A 20,598-nucleotide genomic window follows, 5' to 3' on the forward strand; every position below is an offset into this window, starting at 1 on the left:
AGGTGGGGCAGCAAGTCAGCGTGCTGTGAGCTGCTGGACCCTCGGAGAACTGGGGGTGCCTCAGTCTCTGCTGAGGTGCAGCAGCCAGTGGGGGCTGGGGCAGGTCACTGACCAGGATTTTGGATGGGGTCTTGGTTTTGGCTGCTGTCTCACATTTTTCTGCTTGACTGTTTCAGAGAACTGAGCCTTTCTGTCAGGTCAGGGTGGCAACACAAAGAGCTGTGTTCTCGAGATTTCTCTACACCCTCGTGCTGCTCCCGTGTGAGTGATGGGCAGAGTCACGTCGGTTTTTCAGGGCTGCTGTGAAAACACGAAGCCTACCATCAGGACTGTGACCCTGTTAAATCTCTGGGTCAGACTTTCACCAGGGTTACCTCACTGACTGCTTCTCTGAGGGAGAGGGGTCATGAATTGACCCTGGAAAAATTTGTGCCGTAGTTGAAGTTGCAGGTTCATCTGGGACACCTGGTCTCCCTCTCTTTTACTTCCAGGACACTTCTTTGCAACATAACCCCATCCTTCAAAGATTCCTGGGAGCCACAAAGACAGCATAGGATGATTTATTTTTCTTGAGGAAAGGGTGGGATTTCCAGATGGAGGGAATCTCAGATGCTCTTTGCCTTTTGGATTCTGGAGGTGTTTTGCAGGCAGCTCTATCTGCCCTGGGGAGGGGGCTGGAGGCAGAATGGGAGTGGGCAGAATGGGCCATGTGGTGGGATGTGGGGCTGGAGTTTGCCATGACACTTTAATTGAAGTTGTGCTGGCTGGTTAACGTGCTGATAGCGTGGTTCATCATCCTGCCTGTTCCTGGTGACACAAGACATCAGATTGTGCGATAAACGTGGGACAGCCAAAGCATTCCCCTTTCCTAGAGCACGCTTTGGACTAATGCTTCATAGCAGAGAATGCTGCAGCTGGGCCACAAAGATTTCATATGCCTGTGATACAAGTGTATAAAAATTCTCTGCAGCCTCTAATACAGCTCAAAGGGCAGCTGATTTAGACGTGCCTGAGTGTTGAGGTCAGGAGATCACATTCCATAGGTTACTAGATGAAAGTGCTTCAAGAGGGCATAGCATAAATATTTGATTCATATAGAAGGGATTGGTGCAAATCCTTTTGTTCCTTCCCCAAAGATGTTCTGGAGGAAAAGCACTGTTAGGAGGAAAAAAAAAAACCCAACCCACTGAACAACAGAAAACTTGTAACTTCTTTGTGCTAGAGGAAGTTGCATGGTAACATAGTGTATTATTGGTAAATTCCACTAAAATTCTTCTCGTGGGATACACCGTCTTGGAGAACACTGAAGGGAACTAATGTTTTTAAGTGTAAAATGACTCATAATGCATGGGCTCTTGAGGTTGGGTTTAACATTGTATGCAAACATTGCCAGCTGGTGGGGATCTTTTGGGATAAATACGATCTATATTTGTACAAGAAGGCTTGAATGATGCATTTCAGATGCATCCTGATTAGCATAAGCCATTCACTTTGCAAAAGAATAGCCAGAGTCCCAGAAGTGGAGATAATTTAATAGTTCTCTTGTTCTCTTTAGTCTGTCTTGCATCAGCAGACTGACCAATCTTTTTGTTTATTTAGAAATAAGATTGCATTGCTTTGCTGCCACATTTTCCTAACCATGACGGTGAAATTGAGAATTTGCAACCCCCAAGTTCTCAGAGCATAAATGCTTCTCCCACTTCTAGCCCTTCCTTTTGTTTCCAGTTGAGCATAATTTTTTTTTTTTTTTTTTTTTTGGTGGTTATTTTGATAGAACAACTTGCACCATTTAATTCCTAGGGCTCAGCACAATGATGCCTTGCTCCATGGCTGGAGCTTACTGTCACTGCAATGAACAAACAGCTGAAGTAAAATTTGAGCTCACTAAAGCTTAATTTTCTTAATGTGGTGCAAAATTTGAGCTTGGTTTAGATTGTTGTATTAACGTATACACAGGAATAAGTGTTCAATTTTAGAATTATCAACAGTCCAAGAGTGTTAATGTATAAATACTTTTGACAGTGAAAGAATTTGTCTGTTTAAACCCCTTGTGGGGCAGAACTCCTTGTGCACTTCTCGCTTTATTCTTATTGCTGGCTTTTAAAGAGCAGCAGAGCTCTGACCTGCAGGGAAGACAAAACCCAATATAATAAAGTTTTTACATGTTCAGAGTATGCATTAAACTGAAACGTGGCTCCAAACACCTGTAAATGATGAGATCCTCTGTTTGGTGCAGAATATGTTGTATGCTGGGTTCTGTTGTGAATTAAAAAGAAAACAATGACCTTGTTCTTGGCAAAAGGTTCTTGGATTAATGGATATTCCCACTTTGGACTGAAGTGTGAATGCTTTCAGAATAATGTAAGATGCCTGTTCTCCCCCATCCGGCTGTTGTTTCACATTCCCACGTTTCAAGGTATTTTCAGACGCTTTTGAAGAAGTCTTCTCAAAATGTTCCTAATCAAAGCAGCCTTATGGATTTCCTCCTTGCTATTGTGGACGACATAGTGGGAGTGAAATGTCCATTGGTTGCCAATGTTTGCTGCTAGGTATCCCTCTTCCATGGAGACCAAGTGTTTATAAAAGTGTGAGAACAGCCATTCTTGGGGATTGGCAGTGAGGTCCAGGGCTCGCTCTCTCCTCTTCTATCCACTGAAACACAAGAGAGGACTTGGTTCCTCATAGAAGTGTTCCAAACTGCCTGTTGCTGGGGTTATACACTTGCAGGAAGCACTAGAGGATTTGTCAGAGTGATTTAGTCCATTGTGTTGAATCTGGGCCACAACCCATTTCTCTAAGCTCATTCCTTTCAGGAATTCTCTGCTTTTCTTACTTTCTGATGAGTAGTTACTTTCTAGGTTAGATTTCCACATACCCTGGTGCCTGATCTTCTTTCTGCACATGCCCCATATGTGGCAGCAGCATCATATTGTAGACTTAAATCATTGTCTTCTATGAAAGAGCAGGCACATACCTGCCCTGTGAGTCCAGCTTGGCTGCAGGAGTTGTTAAACTCTTTTATACAGGAGAGAGTGTATTCCCAAACAGCCCTGGAATGCAGTGCTGGCCACAGGAAGAACTTCAAGCTGCAGCCTCCATGGCCATACCTTCAGCCTTTGCAAAAGGGTTTTTGGTTCATGCTTTGGACTGGTCTGGTACTGGAATTGTATCCATGTGAAAGTGATGGGCTGTATGGAGAACTCTAAAGTCAGAAAATATCCAAATCCTGCATATTACCTGTCTCTCCAGAGTAGCCTTGAAATGTTGTCTTCAGGACAGGAAGAAGATCCAACAACTTTGGGGAAAAATAGCGTGAAGTTGTTCTAGGAGTAATGAATTTTTAAATATGCAATATTATCTTTTTTTACTTGCCTACTATGCCTGTAAGTGAAAGGTATTTTTGATGGTTGATGGAATTTGTGCTTACATGGACACTTGGATGTAATTTTTAAAGTAAGACTAGATTTAAAGCTTACCTGTGTATAAATGACCACTCAGGGCAAACCAGACATTTGATGTCAGCAGGAGCTCTGTGCATGAGGAGTGAATAGGAATGGAAAACGAAATATGAATTTAAAAAAAAATAAATCCTGAGAACAGAATTCAAAGGCATGTGGAAACAAACTTGTCAAAGCTTTAAAATCCTGTCTTAATAGAGTGGAGAGGTTTGTGTGAGGTGCTCAGCTTAGGTGCAGGAAGAAGTGTGTTGGAGTGTCCCCTGGGGATGGAGCTATGGCCATGTTCCTTGTGGTGGCTGTTGGATGTGTCATCCCTCATCATGGGCAGCTCCCATGGAGCTTGGCTGGCCCTGGAGAAGTGAGGGCTCCCTCCTGTTCCCAATAGCTGAGTGGTTCCTCTCTTCCTGGCAGGCATTCTGCATTCTTGGTCCTGCAGAAGGGCTTCGGAGATAAATGCTGCCATTCAGACTTGCTGCTTTTTTACTTTCTCGTCCTCTCTGAGAATGACTCTTGTCTAGTTTGGTTGTGTCTCAGCTTAAAAAAACTTTTTTTTTTTTTTTTAAGATACTAAATATTTGAAATTCCTCGGGAGTTTGGAGAGGTCTTTGGTCATTTTCTTTGATAACCACTGTTGGGCTATATAAGTTCATCAGTATTGGTCACAGTATAGAACCAGACTTTGTGTAAATGACAAAGAAAGTTCACTGATCCAATAAAATTGGTTTTTAAAGGCTTATTTGTATTAGCAAAGCACAGTGTCTAATAGTACACCAAAATGTTGTTGAACAGTTCTCTTATATGAATGTTTATGGACTAAGCCAATTTAGGATTTTGTTTAATGAATTAATTAGTATTTATAAGACCTTGTCTAAGAGTTGTGTCACAGTAATATTTTCTTTAAAATGTTTTGTGTCTCTACACAACTTGTTTTTTGAAAGAATTACTTAATATATTAGGATTATTTACTGTAACCCTCAAGGAAAGTAATTCCACATTTCAGTGACTTTGTTCCCATCAGGGTTTGGTGGACTTTTCCTGCTGTTCTAATTTGGGTGGTTCTGTGTTCAGCTGAAACAAATTTGATTGCTTCATACTGGGGCTAGCCTGTCTAGTTGTGGGGCTTGGGAAAACATATCTTCCTTATTTTCCCATTGTCTTTTTGAAAAGGAACAAAGCTCCTCTGTATTTCTGGAGAGCCAGAACTTAAAACCAGTGAGAGATGGCATCCCTGCCTGTGCTGAGGGGTTGGAATGAGATGGGTTTTAATGTTCCTTCCAACCCAGACCAGTCTGGGATCCTGGGATAGTCTGTGGAGGTGCACAGGGAGGTGGTAATCTGGAATTTTCTGGAGTGGTCACGGCTGAGAGCTGATATTTAAACAAACTTGGAACACTTTTTACTGTAAATGATGAAGGTTGAAGAGACAAGACCAAGAGCCATTACGTAGCCTGCTCTACCCTTCCTTTGGGTTAGATCAGGGATCTGTGGAGAGGAGGCAGAAAAGAGAACTCCAAAATTGCATGAAAAAGAGCAGCTTTTGCTCTTGTTGAGTTGGGATTGGGTGTGGAGCACTTGGAGCTTCTTTAAAAAAGAAAAAAGTTACAAAAAAAGCTTAGCATCCCTGGGAGGAAGAGTGGATTTAGCATGTGTTGGAAGCCCAGGGGATTTCTGATTTGGGGGAGTGGGGATGGCAATAGGATGGTGTGTGTGACACTGCTGCCCCATCCCCTGCTGCTCAGGGCGTTTGAAGGGAGCTTCCATGGGGCAGTCTCAAAAGGCTGGGCTGGAGATCAGGGCCCAGGGTGGTGCTGGGGGAAGCAAACCACAGGATGTGTTCCCTTAGGAAAGCCAGGACAGCAGCTTTTCCTGCCTGGAGAGGCTCTGGCACTGCATTCCTCAGGCAGGGGAGAGCTGAGTGCATTTCCTGCACTGAGCTCTGAGGGGGAGCAGGGAAGGTTAATCACCTTGGATTTGTGCTCAAGGAGCCGTGTGTTACCTCTGATTTCTGTGCACTCAGTGAAGTTCATTTAATTTCATTCATTAAGGCTCTAAATCTTTCGATTTAGATATTTTAAATCTTTATTTTTCTGCAGCTGCTGAGGCTCCTTTGCAGAAGTATCTTCTCCAGCTTTAGAAAACACTCAGAAGTGTTTCCTCTTCCTTCTTCTTCACTTCTTGCACAAATCCTGGGGTGCAAACATCCTTGATCCACTTAGGCAGGATCTGTGCTTGCTGAAAATCTTTCTAGCAGTGATGAAGTTTATATTAGCAAAGCAGAAGTTGTGCTGGTGTGGTTTACACGAGGTTTCCTAAGCAATACACCTAAAACCAATTATTTCCTACTGTAACTGCATCTGTTTTAGAGTGGTTGCTGGAATACTTGCATTGAAAGAAATCAATTCCCTGAGTGACATAGTTGTGGCAACAAAAAAAACATCAGTGTAGGCCAGGACTTAGCCAGTCACCACTGTGCTAAAATGAATGGAGTAATATCTTCCTCCCAGTGTGGTCGTGAGGCTCAATTAATCATCTTACAGGTAATTAAAGGTTTTTTACAAGGTGCACATGGAAAAGCCCAGGTGGTTATGATAAAAGAACAACACCAAAACCACTTTTATAACATCCTTGTTGTCTAAAAATGTGGTGGGCTGGATCTTCTGTAGGGTTTTAGTTTGAATTCACATTTTTAACCCATGGTACCCACTGAGATCTCTTGGTAGTGTTGGGCTGTCCCTGTACTGAACTGGGTTTGTGCCCTTCCTTGGGCCACAGCATCTGTGGCTGATAACTGGGAATTTACCTGTATTTTAGCTGTTTCTTTTTCTAAAGGAAACAAAAAGCAGGCCTTAGACCAAAGGAGGGGCCATTCCTGCCTGCTTTCCAGATTCTGTGGTTAGTCCTGTTAAATTCTGTGAAACTGCATTCTGAAATAAGAAGAGCTCCTCCATATGGGGACTTAAAATAGTTTAAATTGTGGCATTACTAGAAAAAGCCAGAAAATTCCATGCTAAAGTTAGGCCCTAGTGGTTGTTTTCTTCTCTGCATCCTCCACCTATGTTTTTTGGGGATTTTTTTGTGTGTGTGTCAATTTATGATATACATTTTCAGAACGTCACAACTGACACATGAGGAAAAACTACCTCAAGGAGGCCCAAAATGGATGTATATCTGTTTGGGGATCGAATTTCCATTGTTTTCAGGACTTCTTAAGCTTTTTGGTTCGAATTTTGACTTTACTTTTAACGTAGATGGTGATTCCAATCTTTTTTTTTTTTCTTTTTTTTTTTTATCTCAGCAGCAATTAAAAGAGTCTGATCCTATCTGTAGGGACAAATGATGCACTGTCAACATTTTGCTCCCTTCTGATAATGCACATGAAACTGGTTTGCGTGTTTGAAGATTACATTTTACTCTCACATGGTTTTCATTATCTGAGAGCCCCGAGGAGAGGCCTGGACTAAATCAGGGAAGGAATGGAGAAACCACACAATGCAATGAAACTGGTGCTGAGGCATAGTTGGGATATTTGTGGGACAGGGGCTGCTGACGACAGAAGCAGGGCGCTGCCTGAGTGCCAGCAGCAGCAGCAGCAGCAGCAAGAAGTGGAGCATTCGCAAAAACACAAAACAAAGCTTGAAGTTGAATTAAAACTGCGGCTTGGGCTTGCAGCAATTCCCCAGTTCTGCAAGGATAATTACTGGAAATCGCTGAAGTTTGAGGCAAATTAATCTTGCTTGCCCTCTGAAATGAGACCTGGTGTGGCAAAGGCTGCATAGACTTGAGCTGCTTTTAGCAAGAGGACGTCTAAAAGGTGAGATCTTGGCCTTTCTGGAGGTGGTAGCAGAAATTCCATTGCCTGTGCTGGAATTTGTGTTTCATTAATTATGCAGAAATGGCAGTACCTGTCCCTAAAGGGTTGTGACTCTGCAGATGTGTGAGCGGTGTTAGGTAGTGCTGTGTAACAGTTTAAGTAACGGAGTGGTGTGATGTCTTCATGTAGAAATATTCTCAATAAAAGCAGCTGGTTTTCCTATTAGACTGGTATATTCAGAATAAATCCTCCTGCCCCTGTGACTTTTAAAATTTTATGGAGGAATTGAAATTCCATAGCATTCTTTACAAAATGCTTAAAAGCCACGACACATTCCTATTTATACCGGGCTTTGTAAGTGTTTATTCTCTTTTTTTTGTCCTTTTGTAATATAAAACCTAAATTATGCCGGTGAAGATTATAGGAACTTCCCTGTGAAGAAATTGATACTTTTTAGTGAGGGGAGCAGTAATTCAAAGGTCAAGTAAGGTCTTCTCAGTATTTTTTTCCTTTGAGATGTAATTTAGAGGGGATCTTCCCATGTTGGTGTCTTGACTTATTTATCTCCAGCCAGGCCAAGCAACTTGCTGCCTTTTTTTCAGGCCTGCCAGGCTTCCCTGTGCCTGGTCCCAGTGACAGAAGTGTTTGAGGGGCAGGGTTAGGGACAGTCTAATCCTTGCTCAGGTGGACTCAGTTTGGCTGGGAGAGTTGTTAAAACCGGGACCAGTCTTTGATTGTTCTCTTGTGTTGCTGTAGCAGGATGATCTAATACAATGGGTATGCATCTTATTTGCCCCCCTCCGGGTGACATTGTTCTTGTTTTTCGTTAAAAGAAGGAAGTTTTTCTTGTTTGCCCGGTGACTCTGCCCTTCTGGAATGAAGATGAGTAATGCTGGCAGTGCTCCATGCACCTGCTCGGTGCCACCCTCCGGGATCACCTGAGCCACGGGCAGCAGATGGAGGCAGGCAGGGCTGGGAGGGTTGAATGGGAGCTGGGGAGGTGTTTATGGTTGGAGTCTGGAACCTCCTCCTGCTTAGGAGCAGGTGCTAAAGAGCTCTCACAACGCTGGGACTTGTTGAGTTCTGCCTTGCAGGTCTGGGTGTCGGCACCAGAGGTTGGGAACCTTTATTCTCCAGGACTGTCCTGGTGTGTATTCTCTCCCTTCCTCCTCCTCCTCTTTGGGCAGGACTGAAGGGAAGCAAAGAGCATTCAGTGATAGCCTCCACTATTCATTAAATAATTTGGAACCTTGCCTCTGAGTCCCTGGTGCTCCCAGCCACTCCAAAGTGAGCGTTTGTGCAGAGCAGCCGTGGTTCCAGTGGTCTTGGAGGCACAGGCTGAGTGAATTCTGCAGGATCAGGGATCAGCCTGCTGGGGTTTGCACGGGCCGTGGAGCAGCAGAGTGTTTCCATTACCCACAGGGGTGACTCAGCATGGGAGTATTGCCCAGGGACCTCACAGCTGGTCCTTTCCACACTGTTTCCTGACCTCTCCTCTATTACAGAGTGCAGGTCTGTCTGAAGAACCTAAAGAAGAACCTGCACCTAAAAACCAGCCTAAAACTTCATCTACCTGGTAGCATCCCATCCCCTGCTGCCAACCAGGATGGGCAGTATCACGAGCACACCCTTTATGAAAAACCACGGAACTGCTTTACAGAATTTGCTGCTGGAGTTTCAAGTCTGTCACTGGATTGTTTCAGGTGTGAGTGACACAAAACTTAGGAGTAAAACTGAAAGTGCTTAACTGTACTGCAGCCCTGATGAGGTGGTGAACCTGTTCCCATCCCACCTGATGCGTTAGCTAATTAGCTCCTTGGCTAAGCAGTAATTCTGGGCAAGTATGCACAGGCTGTCCTCACAGGGACTTTTGCATTCCTCTTCATTTCACAAGCTAAAGAAAGATGCTTCTCTTTGCTTGTGAGGTTATTATTGCTTCATGCAGGTTAATTGAGCTATAGCATTAGAGCCACTCATCAAATAGTGGTGAGTCGCTCACTTGTCTAAGCTTGTTTATTTTTATAATGCTGGAAAATATTTGCATGCTGTACAGAAATGTGCTGCTTCGGTTCCCTACAGCCTGGCAGTATTATCATTTTAAATTCTTCATTAATCTTCCTTCCTCACGAGGGACTGGCAAGGTTCCTGTGCATAATTACACGATGTTTAAGACAGAAGCCTCAGCTACTGGGTTTTTACACAATGCCCTGCAAACATGAGGCTTTTCTTCCTTAAATAATACCTACCCTACCCCCCTTTTGTACTCATTCTTGATCTCAGCATGGTGAAGCATTATTTGCAATTCCTGTGTTAGTTCTACCAGTTCTAGGTTCTGATGTTTCCTCAAGAGTTTTTCCCCCAAATTACCAGGAGTAATTTCAGACCAGAGTTTAGAATGAGGTGTAAGATGATAGAGCTGCGATGTTTGGGAGCAAATTGCAAAATTGATTCAGCCTGGGAAATCTCACTGTGGTTCCTTGGATGAGATTTGATCTAAACCTGAATTTTCCACTGGAAAAGGTGTTTCTAGGCTTTGCGGCTATGGAGAGTGCACCATCCAATCCGTATAGTTTGGCAGATTTGTTGGCAGTCTGATTTCAGCCCTATTAATCATAATAGATGTAGGCTAAACTCCCAAATATGTCTGTTTAAAGTATCTACAGAACCTTCCCAATTTCCTTCCAGCTCTATCATAACAACTTTTCCAGTGCATCTCACTAATTTCCATCTTTGGCACAGTGAAAACTGAAATTGCTGGAAGAGCCTGACACAAATAGAGTTTGGTGTCCAAATAAATAACACATGGGCTTCAGCACCGATTGTACTGTTCATTTTTGTATTTTGTTAATAGAAAAGTTAACTCACTGGTTCTGCCAGGAGTTTCCAGCCTGCTCAGAAAGCAGATTCCAGGAATGCTGCCACCCAAGTTAGTTGCACAAGATTTTCTTTGTTAATTAAAAATAATGGGATAAAACTGGAAAAAATAGGCTACCAGTCGGTATTTAAAGAAAGCGGATTTGTTGGCCAGAATATCTTCATATTGCATCTCAGACCACCTTTTGGTTTGGGTTTCCAGGTTGGTTTCTAGTTTACACCCACACTAAAATTAGTAGTATTCAGTTCCAGCAAGTGTTTTCAGTGTGAACGGTGCCCTTCCTCCATCAGCTCAGCAGAATGAGCTGGTGGTGCTGAGGAGTGAAGCTCTGTGTGTGAAATGGTTCCTGGAGCATTTGAAGGAGTTAAACATGCACAGATTGGATTTGTCTGTTGAAAAAAAAAATCTTTAAAGCAGAGAGGCAGAATCTCAAGCTGGGTTGTATCTTTGTATTAAAAAAATAAACAACTCCCCCCCACCTCCTTAGATTTTTCCAGTTGAGACAAAAGAAATCTTTGGGTGGAAAGGCAGCATCATATTGCATAATAAAAGCCTTTTTATGCACTAATAAAAAGGATTGCTCAGGGCAGCTTGGTTTAGAAAAAAAAAAAATTAGAAAAAGAAGAGTCAGTGATGATTCTGGTGTGAGGAGGATGAGAAATCCTTAACTTCTGTTGTGCAACACTGGGAAAAGAGGCTAGAAATTGCTCTAGTTATCTGCTATCTTTAATGCCTGGTTTAAAGGTTCTTTACTGCATATTTGCTGGCAGCTGTTTTCAATATATCCCTCTCGAGCTAAGTCACCAGTTAAGAATTTGACATTAGCTGCTTTTTTCAGCCACCATCTTGAAGTACCACACCACACAACACTGCCTTGTTCTCTCCTTAGATATTGTTCATGTGCCTTGAAATTGCTGTTGACACCTCAAGTATTTAACTTGCAGATCTGAGATTAGTTTTTGTTGGGTGTGGATTTGTGCCATAATAAGTCAGAGACAGAAGTATCCACGTCTGCATTCCTTCACTACATCTGTTCACTTTATTTTTTGCAACATTCCAGGAAATTAAGTTAAATTATACATATCAATGAATATTTTTAGTTTTGCTAGTTTTGTTTTCAGTGCCTTTCCTTATGTATGAACACATTGAGTGCACAAATACGTTCCACATCTTTTGCATTGCTTACCTTTTTCTTCAGGACACCTTCAGTAACTTCTTGTAACATGCCTAAATACACACTGTTCTGTATTCTCCTGTTTCTCCTCTCAATGGTTAAAGTTTCTTTACTGCTTCATATTCTGAAGGAGAAAAGTAACGTAATTAAAGAGTGTTTTGGGAATTAGAACTGTGCTCTGCAATGTATTTCTGGCATAAACTCTTGTCAGTGTCTTTTTCTGCCCCTGACTTTCCCAGTCTGTAAAATAAAGCTAATATTCACAAACTGATCATTCTCACAGTCATTTCTGAGGCACAGTGTGTTGAAGTTTATCAAGCATTTCACTGTGTCACCCTCCAGCAGAGGATTTCTGCTGACACAGTTTGAAATACTCAGCACCACTGGCAAAGGAGCCATAAGCACAGGGCATCCTCATCTGTGTTGCAGCTTTCATTCTGAGCAAAAAAATAAAACAATGGAGTTAAAGAATTAGCGGGTTTTAATCACTGTTTCACTTGGAGGCACAGATGGGACAAAGCAATACTTGGCAACATTTAATCTTGGAGCAGAAACGGTCATGATTAAAGCAGCAGCTGGAGTAGATTGCTGGGGACACAGGGGTTCATTCATCCTAAAGGGATCAAAATTGTTGGTCTCTGGGAGAAAACAAGAAGCTACAAAAAGGAAAATCTGAAATATGGGCCAACGTTTATTATTTCTAGGGTCTCATCTACTGATTAAAATGATGTTTTCAATACTTTCCTCAGAATTATTTTGGGAGCGAGGAGAGTATCAAGTGATCTGGCCTGCTGAAGAGGAGCCTGAAGCCATCTCTGAGTGGAGATCTTGGATTTGTAGGAGGAAGGCTGAGTGTGTCCCCCCATGTGGCAGAACTGCTCCTCCTTACCAGGGAACTCCAAGTGAAGGACAAAGGTATGTGCCACTTCAAACAGGATTTCAGAGGAGTCACATTCCAGGTCAGCTAACAGGGCCTGAATTCTTGCCGTGGTGAGCAGCCTGGAATGAGGTGGATTTTAACTTTCTCTTCATTAAGGTTTGCACAAGGCTTTTGTGTGCCCAGTGTGAGTCCTTGTGTTGCAGGGGTTGGCTGGTCTGAGGGAGCAAATGGGGAGGTTGTGGAGATGCAGCACAGAGCACAAGGCCTTCAGGCCTCCTGATTCCTGCTTCTGCCACAGAAAAAACTGTTGGGAACAAGCTACCTTCTGCTAAAGGACCATGTAATACAGAAAAAAAGTGTCCAAAGAAAATGCTAGAAGAGCAACATGTGTTCTGCTGCCAGGGCAGAGCCACAGCTTGGACAGCCAGTGAGGCTTACTCTATTCTGAGCTGTTCTAGCTCAAAAGTAACTCTGCTTTCAGTTACATGTCTCAAAGGTATCATTAATTTTTGATATTTCAACTCAGGCAAGGCCAATGGGCCTGAGTTTCCATGACACACTCTGGACTCTGCTGGGAGACTGAGCAAAATGTAATTGCTGTTGGTCACTGGCTTAATCTGTACTTAGGATGTGCCTGACATTGGCTCTTTGTGTTTCTCTCATTGGGACGCAGTGTTTTTTCCTGCCACTCGGAGGTCTTTTTCTGTTCCTTAGATCAGACAAGTCTTTTTCCTCCCCTTGCATTTGCATGCATTCCGCTGAGGATATTTAGATGTGTGAGGATTTGGTTGCCTTTGTATAGCAGGAAGTTCCTGAGTCCTCACTTGCACCATGCCTGGGGTTTTCTGCAGCAGGGAGAAGAGGTGCTGATCTCACTCTGGGCATTTAATAACTCTGAAAACCTGCTTGCTAACTAGGTATTCATGAATTGCTTTATCTAAGCTGAGAGATTTCTTTACTTCTTTTGAACCATATGCTATCTCAATGGGCCTCTTTGACTTTTTTTTTTCTTTCCCTTAAAACCAATGAGTTGCTGATTTCACACTTCAATCCTTGTCTGCCTACAAATATGGGAAGTGTATTTCACTGTTGGTAACTCTAAGCATAAAGCAAACAGGTTTCATCATTTTGTGAATTCCACGTCTCCTTTTTTGCCCGAGATGCTGTCTGAGGTATTTGGCATGCATCCCTACAGCTTGCAGTCGATTGATTTGCCTATAAACTTTCAAGTCACCTTTCATCACCTTTCTGAGGCTCTGCCCCCCGGGCATGCAAGTCCTTCTTAGGTCAAGGGCCTTGATGACCCCCATTGTTATGGGAACCTTTGGTAATCTAACCTGCTTTTTTTCTGTATTTCAAGCCCTGGCTCCTGAATATCTCTTGCTGGATCCACTCAGGCGCTAATAACCGTGTCTCCTTTCCTTAGGTCAAGGGCAGCTTTTACATTCCACCCAAAAGGCACCACAGTTTGAGATGAGGAATTCAGAAGAACAAGCAGCTACGACAGTTTTACAGCGCCTGCTGCAGGAGCAGCTCCGATACGGGAACCCAAATGACAACCGCAACCTTCTCGCCTTACACCAGCAAGCCACAGGGAATGCCCCCCCTTTCAGCAGCACCGGCAGCCCGGCCTCTCAGAACGAAGGGCTGAGCTCCCAGGACCACCAGCTCGTAACTCATGCTGCCCGCCAGGAGCCCCAGGGCCAGGAGATACAGGTGGACAACAGCATCATGGAGAAGCAGCTCTCGCCGCGGCTCCAGAACAGCGAGGACCTCCCGACCTACGAGGAGGCCAAGGTGCAGTCGCAGTATTTCCGGGGCCAGCCGCACGCCAGCGTCGGGGCCGCCTTCTACGTCACGGGCGTCACCAACCAGAAGATGAGGACTGAAGGGAGGCCCACGGTGCAGCGGGTGAGCCCGGGGAAGGTGCACCAGGACGAAGGACTGAAGGACCTGAAGCAAGGCCACGTGCGCTCCCTGAGCGAGAGGCTGATGCAGCTGTCCCTGGCCACCAGCGGGGTCAAGGCCCACGCGCCCGTCACGAGCGCGCCGCTCTCCCCGCTGTCCCCGCTCTCTCCCCAGCAGTCCAGCGACCCTTACAAAAATTCTGGCTCCAATGAGTTCTACAAGAACTCGGTGCAGCCCCCTTCCCAGCCCAGCATGAAAGGAATGGAGCAGCGGGGGCCTCCCCCTGAGTATCCTTACAAAAACATGTCCACCCCGTCTATGAACTGCAAACCCCAGGACTCGGGGCATTTCTATAGTGACCATCGCATGAGCCAGCAGGGACGATCTGATGGGCCTATGATGAGGTATCAGCATCCCCCTGAGTATGGCTCAGTCAGGTAAGCGAGACCTTCAAACAAACCCCGTGACAGCCACGTAGGGAATGACAATATAAAACTCAGTCCATCGCCTTCAGTCCTGAGGCGGGTTTTCCCTCAGCAAAGACCCCATGTTCATTCGTGAGATGACATGTTGTGTTCAGCTGCAGACTGTCTGGAAGGGCTGCTACCTGCTTCAGTAGCTGCCTAGAGAGGCCTGATGCTTTTCTACAAAAAAAAAAAAAAAAAAAAAAAATCCTAAACGAGCCAACTTGATTTTATGGTATGGGGAAATTTAATGCTGAGGCTCCAGAGCCTCACAAAAGCTGTGCTACAGAAGCTGAAGTTATGGTGTGATTCATTGTAGAAACTTGCAGTTAGTTACTTATTGTAAGGCTTAAGTTGTTCTTTAATTACATCTGCCAGACAAAAATTTTTTTTTAAAACTGCATCGCATAGGAAAGGAGAAAGTGAAGGAAAGCAATAATGGTGCAGGTAGCAAAAATCACCTCTGAGCTTCCTGTAGAGTTGTTAAGATTTTATTTTCAGTGGATTGAAGTTTAGGAGAGGAAAATGGAGTATGCTTTGTGCCTCATCCCAGACTTGCTTGTTCAGCTTTTGCTCATTTTTCTTGCATCGTTTGAAATCTCAGCCTGTTCTGGTTCCCTCTAGATAAGGAGCTGGATTTGGCTTGAGCCAAACACTGATGTCCAAGTGGGAAGATGAAGTTTTATTAAGGTGGGCTAAAACCCCAGTTTTACTTTACCTGTTCCCATACTGCCTCATCTCTGCCTCACACCAGGTGGTACCTGGTGTAACAATTTTGGCCTCATTTTGGAACTAAAAGGGTAATTCAGAGGAGCAAGGGGAGGATGTAAATGGAGAGAGGTCTCTGTGAATTTGTGTTTGCACATTTTGAGGGGCTCATGAAGAAACCAGTCAGTATTGGGGAGCAGAGTCCGAGCTCTAGGGAGTTTGAATCTGCCCAGAACCTTCCTAGCCCTATGAGGAGCTATTTTCAGAGTTTGTCCACCATTGTTTGTGATCTGAAATGACTTCAGCAGCATACAAGCCTGATGAAAAGGCCCTTTGATCTGGCTAAATAAATAATAAAGAGGCCAGGAAAAGGGGAAGTAAAGGGTTTAGGGGGGGGGTAATGATTGTAGAAGCTCGTTGCAAATGTTTTTGCAAATTCAAAGGCCTCAAACCTCTGTGCACATGGGACAGAGAAACAGCTCCTCAGTGGTTCTGCTGCATCAGAAATACTCCTTATATTATATGCAGTGAGACGTAGCCTGCTTGCTGTTCAAGGGAGAGGTATTTGAAAACACGCCAGCAGTCAGCTCCTCTAGACAGGGTGATTTTTGTCTGTATTGGATGGATCCTGGCTGCTTTGAAAGAACATGGTGGGGGGAAGGAGGGGGAGGAGAAAGGTTCAGCTGGCAAGGTTTCCAGTAGGGGAAGCAACTGAAATTTGTCTTCAAAGCACTGAGAATCTAATGAGGTTACTTTTTAACCTAAATAGCTGCGCAGAGGAGAGGTTTCCTTTGCAAGCAAATGCTGGAGCGGTAGAACAATTGCAAGACTAATCCATAAATTACAGAGCAGCGTAGCAAAGGAAGGGAGCGGGTCCTCTATTCCCCTCCCTCTCCCACACGCTTTAAGAGAAACTGTCATTTAGACAAGAAACCTTCTGTGTTGCTAAAGGTGCAGCTGGGTGATGGTGTAGGGATTTTAAAGGCAAACAGCTCCGGGGAGAGCCTTTGCCTCGCACCAGGAGTGTCCTTGCAGTCTCCCGTTTTCCTGCGCTGTCGATCGGGATTCATTTGGATTGGTAAATGTGTGCATTTTTTGAACTGTGCGTCAAGGAAACAAAGCCCCTTCTCTCTGCTCCCGAAGCCACACCCTTTTCTGCGGGTTTTTCCCCTCATTGTTCGGGGGAATTTGAGGGTGACCTAATGATGCGGTTAAATAAAACTCGTTGAGCAAGATAAACATTGGGGAATTCACAGCATTCTCATGCTTCACCCTCCCCAGTCTGGGAAAGGAATGGGCTGTGTGGTAAGTTTAAACCAGTCTGCAAACAGTTTGCCTCACCTGCTCCTGGGCGGTGTAAAAGTTTGGGAACAGTGTATGTTGGTAATGATGTTGGTTTAATGTAAATACCGGGCATGCCGGAGGCATCTCTGCTGTTATTTGGAAATTTAAAAGAAAATTTAGAAGAGGGCTGGCCGCATGTGAAAGCTCCGGAGTCGAGTTCTCTCCCTAATACCTCAACTGCACTTTAGCATTGGTGGTGAAAAGAACCCTCCAGTTCCAGAGCAGAGCACGGGTGCCTTGGGCTCCGTGTCCTGGGGGCTGCAGGGGCTCCTGTGGCAGCACAGTGACAGCTGGAGCAGGTCTGGGTGCAGAGGCAGCCCCTGTCTGATGCATTTTTGGGTGCAGAGGCAGCCCCTGTCTGATGCAGGTTTGGGTGCAGAGGCAGCCCCTGTCTGATGCATTTTTGGGTGCAGAGGAAGCCCCTGTCTGATGCAGGTTTGGGTGCAGAGGAAGCCCCTGTCTGATGCAGGTTTGGGTGCAGAGGAAGCCCCTGTCTGATGCATTTTTGGGTGCAGAGGAAGCCCCTGTCTGATGCATTTTTGGGTGCAGAGGCAGCCCCTGTCTGATGCATTTTTGGGTGCAGAGGAAGCTCCTTGTCTCTGATTCAAGCGCCATCCTCTGTCTGGAGCCCAAATGACCGAACTCCTGCTGTGGTGATTAATCCCATTGACTTCACAGAAAGTTTTTGAGAGGGAGGTCTACAGAATTTGTCCCATAATTAGTAAATCACTCTGTGCACTGCGTTCCCCTGAGCACCATCAAAGTGGGGGCTAATCAGGTGTGACTGGGCAGCAGAACAAAAATTCCTGGGTTTGATTTCGGCTGTGTAATGGAGTGGAGCCCGCTCCCTCCCGCAGTCAGCATTTCCTGGTTTGTGCAGACGGGCTGGGGAAGAGAGGGGAACTGGAGCTTCTTGAACACCAAACAGGCAGGAGAAGCTGGGAAGGCATTAAAAAAAACCCACCTTAACGAGCCAGAGACCTTTCCCGATCCCTTCATTCTTCTGCCTTCCCCACTGTGCTGCTCTGCCCACAGACCTTGTGTGTGACCCTCTGTCCTGGCAGCCTGAGCACCCCTGATGCTGCAGAGCTGCCCTGAGTCCCTGGCTCTGTCTTCCTGCCTGAAAAGCTGAGCTGACCCTTGTAGCTGCAGAGCCATAAATCCAGGTTTGTACTTGGCCTGTGTGGAGTGTTCCTCTGCTCCATGCCAGGGAGCAGAAATTCCTGCGTGGTGCACAGAGAAGTGGCCCTTAAAGTTATGCTTTCAGACCCAAATACTTGTGGGGATAGTTGCTCTGAGTTTTTGTTGTTTTTTTTTTCCCTTGCATTTGGTTTATTTAGGTCTCTGTGACACTGAGGCAAATGGAAGGAGATTGTGTAATTTTGTTGTATATATGTTTTGAGAGTCTATGTTTTTTCTTAAGTGGTTGGTTCAGATAAAATTTTGATTACTATTGCAGGGTTACCTGAGGACTCATTCTCTCATAGAGGGAATTTTCTGCTACCATTTTATCAGCAATACTGTTACACCAATAGTCATTTTTACCTTTACATTTTGCAGTGTAGCATAAAAATCTTGAAAAATCCAAACTGTGTTCATTTATCTTTCTGACTTTCTCAGCCCAAAAGTGCTTTACCAGAGAAATAAATCCTTCACTTCTCTTGTTAATATAAAAAAATCCCAGAGCCAGTTATTTTGTACCCACAAAATGTATGACTTTTATAAGACAAAATTGTTAGTGGGGAGGCTAAAAAGTTCTTTGAATGTGTATGTTAAAGTTTGCATGCAAGATCTTAAAAAATCTGGTGTTACTGTGAGGTTAGGATTTTTAAATATTTTTTTTAAAGGCAGGATGTCTTAACCCAGTAGTGCTATTCTGTTGGGAATATAAATGCATATGTGACATTTTGGAAGCCCTAATGCTGTTGGTAATGCCACAGGACTAGAGGCTCCAAGCTCTCATGTTCTAGCCTGAGCCCACAAGATTGGTATAATTTCAAGATTATGAGAGGCTTTGGATGTGAGTGCCAAGATGCTGGAATTCTTGGAAATGTATCCTGTTTAGAAATACTCAGCCACGATCTCCTAGAGTTGTTCTTTACAATAGGTTTTTTAAAAAAAGGATCATTACAAGGCATGTCAGTTTGACTGGCCCTTCAGAATTAGAAGTGCTGCTGTTGTGTTTCTTTTGCCATCATTTTCTTCCTTTCATTGGTGCTCAGGATGGCAAGGTTCTGTCACTGTGTCTCTGTTGACAGAGTAACAAGATGTTTTTAGTCAAATAGCTCAAATTGTTAACATTGGCTTCTAAGTCATCCTCATTAGGCTTTGAAGATAAACTCACTGAGACCAGTCTCCCTGAGTAACTGCTCCAGGTTGTTTTCAGACTGGAAAATAGTGTTTTGTAGGTTGAAAATTGTTTTTTTTTATTGCATCCATGAGGCAGACTGGCAACGTATTTCTATTTGACCTAACTCTGTAGGTCATCACAGATGAAATGTCACAGCAAGGTTATTCCCTAATTGATTGCAGCATCAAAGCAGAGCTGTGGAGATAGGTAAAGAATAAACTCAGGGAGATGAGTGGTTTGTGAGGATGTAAAGTTTTAACTCTGCACACAACTGGGTGAGCTAACAAAGCAGCTGGAAACCACCTGAGACAAACCAGGTGACCTTGAGCATGGCCTGTGATGGTTTTGCCTCATTCTTCATTATGAGAACTGGCAAATGAAGTTAATGAAATCAATGCAACAATAAGTAGAGCTGCCCCCCTGGGAGGAGAAAACCAAATTGCTGCTACTAAGCTGAACATTCCTGAGGAAATTAATTGCACATCGCTCTTCAGCATGACCCCTGAAATCCTCATGTTGCAAATGATTGTTTCTGGGGAAATACAGCTCCTGAAATGATGCTGCGGGCAGGGATCACAGTCACCTGAATGTGAGGAGGAGAGAAACAGTAGCTAGAGCAGTGATTCTTTGTTTTGTCTTAGTTAACAAAGACTAGATTTTTTCTCCCACTAAAAATTTTGAATGGGAGCTTGGAGGTTTCTCTGCTGGGAAGCAGGGCAGTGAGACATGAGGGGCATAATGCTGAAACAGTGAACTCTGTGCTGGGCTGAGAGCTGCTGAACTCCCCTGTGCTGCTGCCAGATGTGAGTAATGCCCAGATGTGAGTGGTGGGTATGAGGAGTGATTCCTCCTTTCTTGGAGAACAGGAAGGATGGTACTGAATGTTTGCACTTGAAGCGTTTTGTGTAACCCCTTAGTTCCCAGCTCAGCTTCCTGCTCACTGTTGTCAGTTCCTCCAAGGCTCCTGGTGCTGTGGGAATGCTGTGAGCTGCCTTGTCCATGCTCTGCAGGGCAGGAGTCCCTCCTGGGAGCACAGGCAGCCAGGGGGATATTCTGGAGCAGCTCTGGCCAGGTGGAACAACAGTGTGTGCTTTTCCAGCTGCAGGGCTGAACTGTATCCCAAAGGGTGGGAAATTTTGTCAGAGCAGCAGGAGTGTTTCAGGACATGCTGAAACGCCAGGCTCAGCTCTGGGCTGAGCTCTTTGCTCAAGAAGAGACTGGCTGCAGCATGGAGAGGGAGAGACTTCAGTTGTTAGAATAAAAAACATCCAGAGAAGTTAAAGGTTGAATGTTTCTGGAGGAGAAAGCAAATCCTGCCTCCTGAGGTCATCCAAGCATGATAAATCCACACAGTCTTCTCAGAAAGATTTCTTACTTGGCTAATGCAGCAGGGGTTGAGTTGGGGATCTCCAGAGCCTGGGAAATGTGAGAGGGTGTAGCTTGGATTTAGCTCTGTGATGGACTCAGGCATGTTATAGATTGTTAGATGTGTCTCTGATAGCTTGCAGAGGTTATTGTTAGGAGCAGTAAACACACCTACTGCATAGGACAGGGTAGGTTGGAATGAAAATGCTGCTTCTGATTCTTGGGTTGGTTTTCAGATCCTTTGTCTCATTTAACCAGACT

At 44.5% G+C, this 20,598-nt stretch overlaps 1 protein-coding gene across 2 annotated transcripts in view; it reads left to right on the forward strand.

Moving 5' to 3' along the window:
* AMOT (angiomotin) overlaps positions 1 to 20,598 on the forward strand; it is a 60,751-nt gene that overhangs the window by 12,987 nt on the left and 27,166 nt on the right. For both annotated transcript variants that reach the window (XM_058847401.1, XM_058847399.1), the window contains 2 exons: positions 12,068 to 12,233; positions 13,625 to 14,543. In XM_058847401.1, coding sequence (XP_058703384.1) covers positions 13,672 to 14,543 — 872 coding nt within the window. In that variant the 5' untranslated portion in view covers positions 12,068 to 12,233; positions 13,625 to 13,671. The remainder of the gene's footprint in view (positions 1 to 12,067; positions 12,234 to 13,624; positions 14,544 to 20,598) is intronic.

This window comes from Poecile atricapillus, chromosome 12 (assembly GCF_030490865.1).
Source record: "Poecile atricapillus isolate bPoeAtr1 chromosome 12, bPoeAtr1.hap1, whole genome shotgun sequence".
In the NCBI taxonomy this organism is placed as follows: Eukaryota; Metazoa; Chordata; class Aves; order Passeriformes; family Paridae; genus Poecile; species Poecile atricapillus.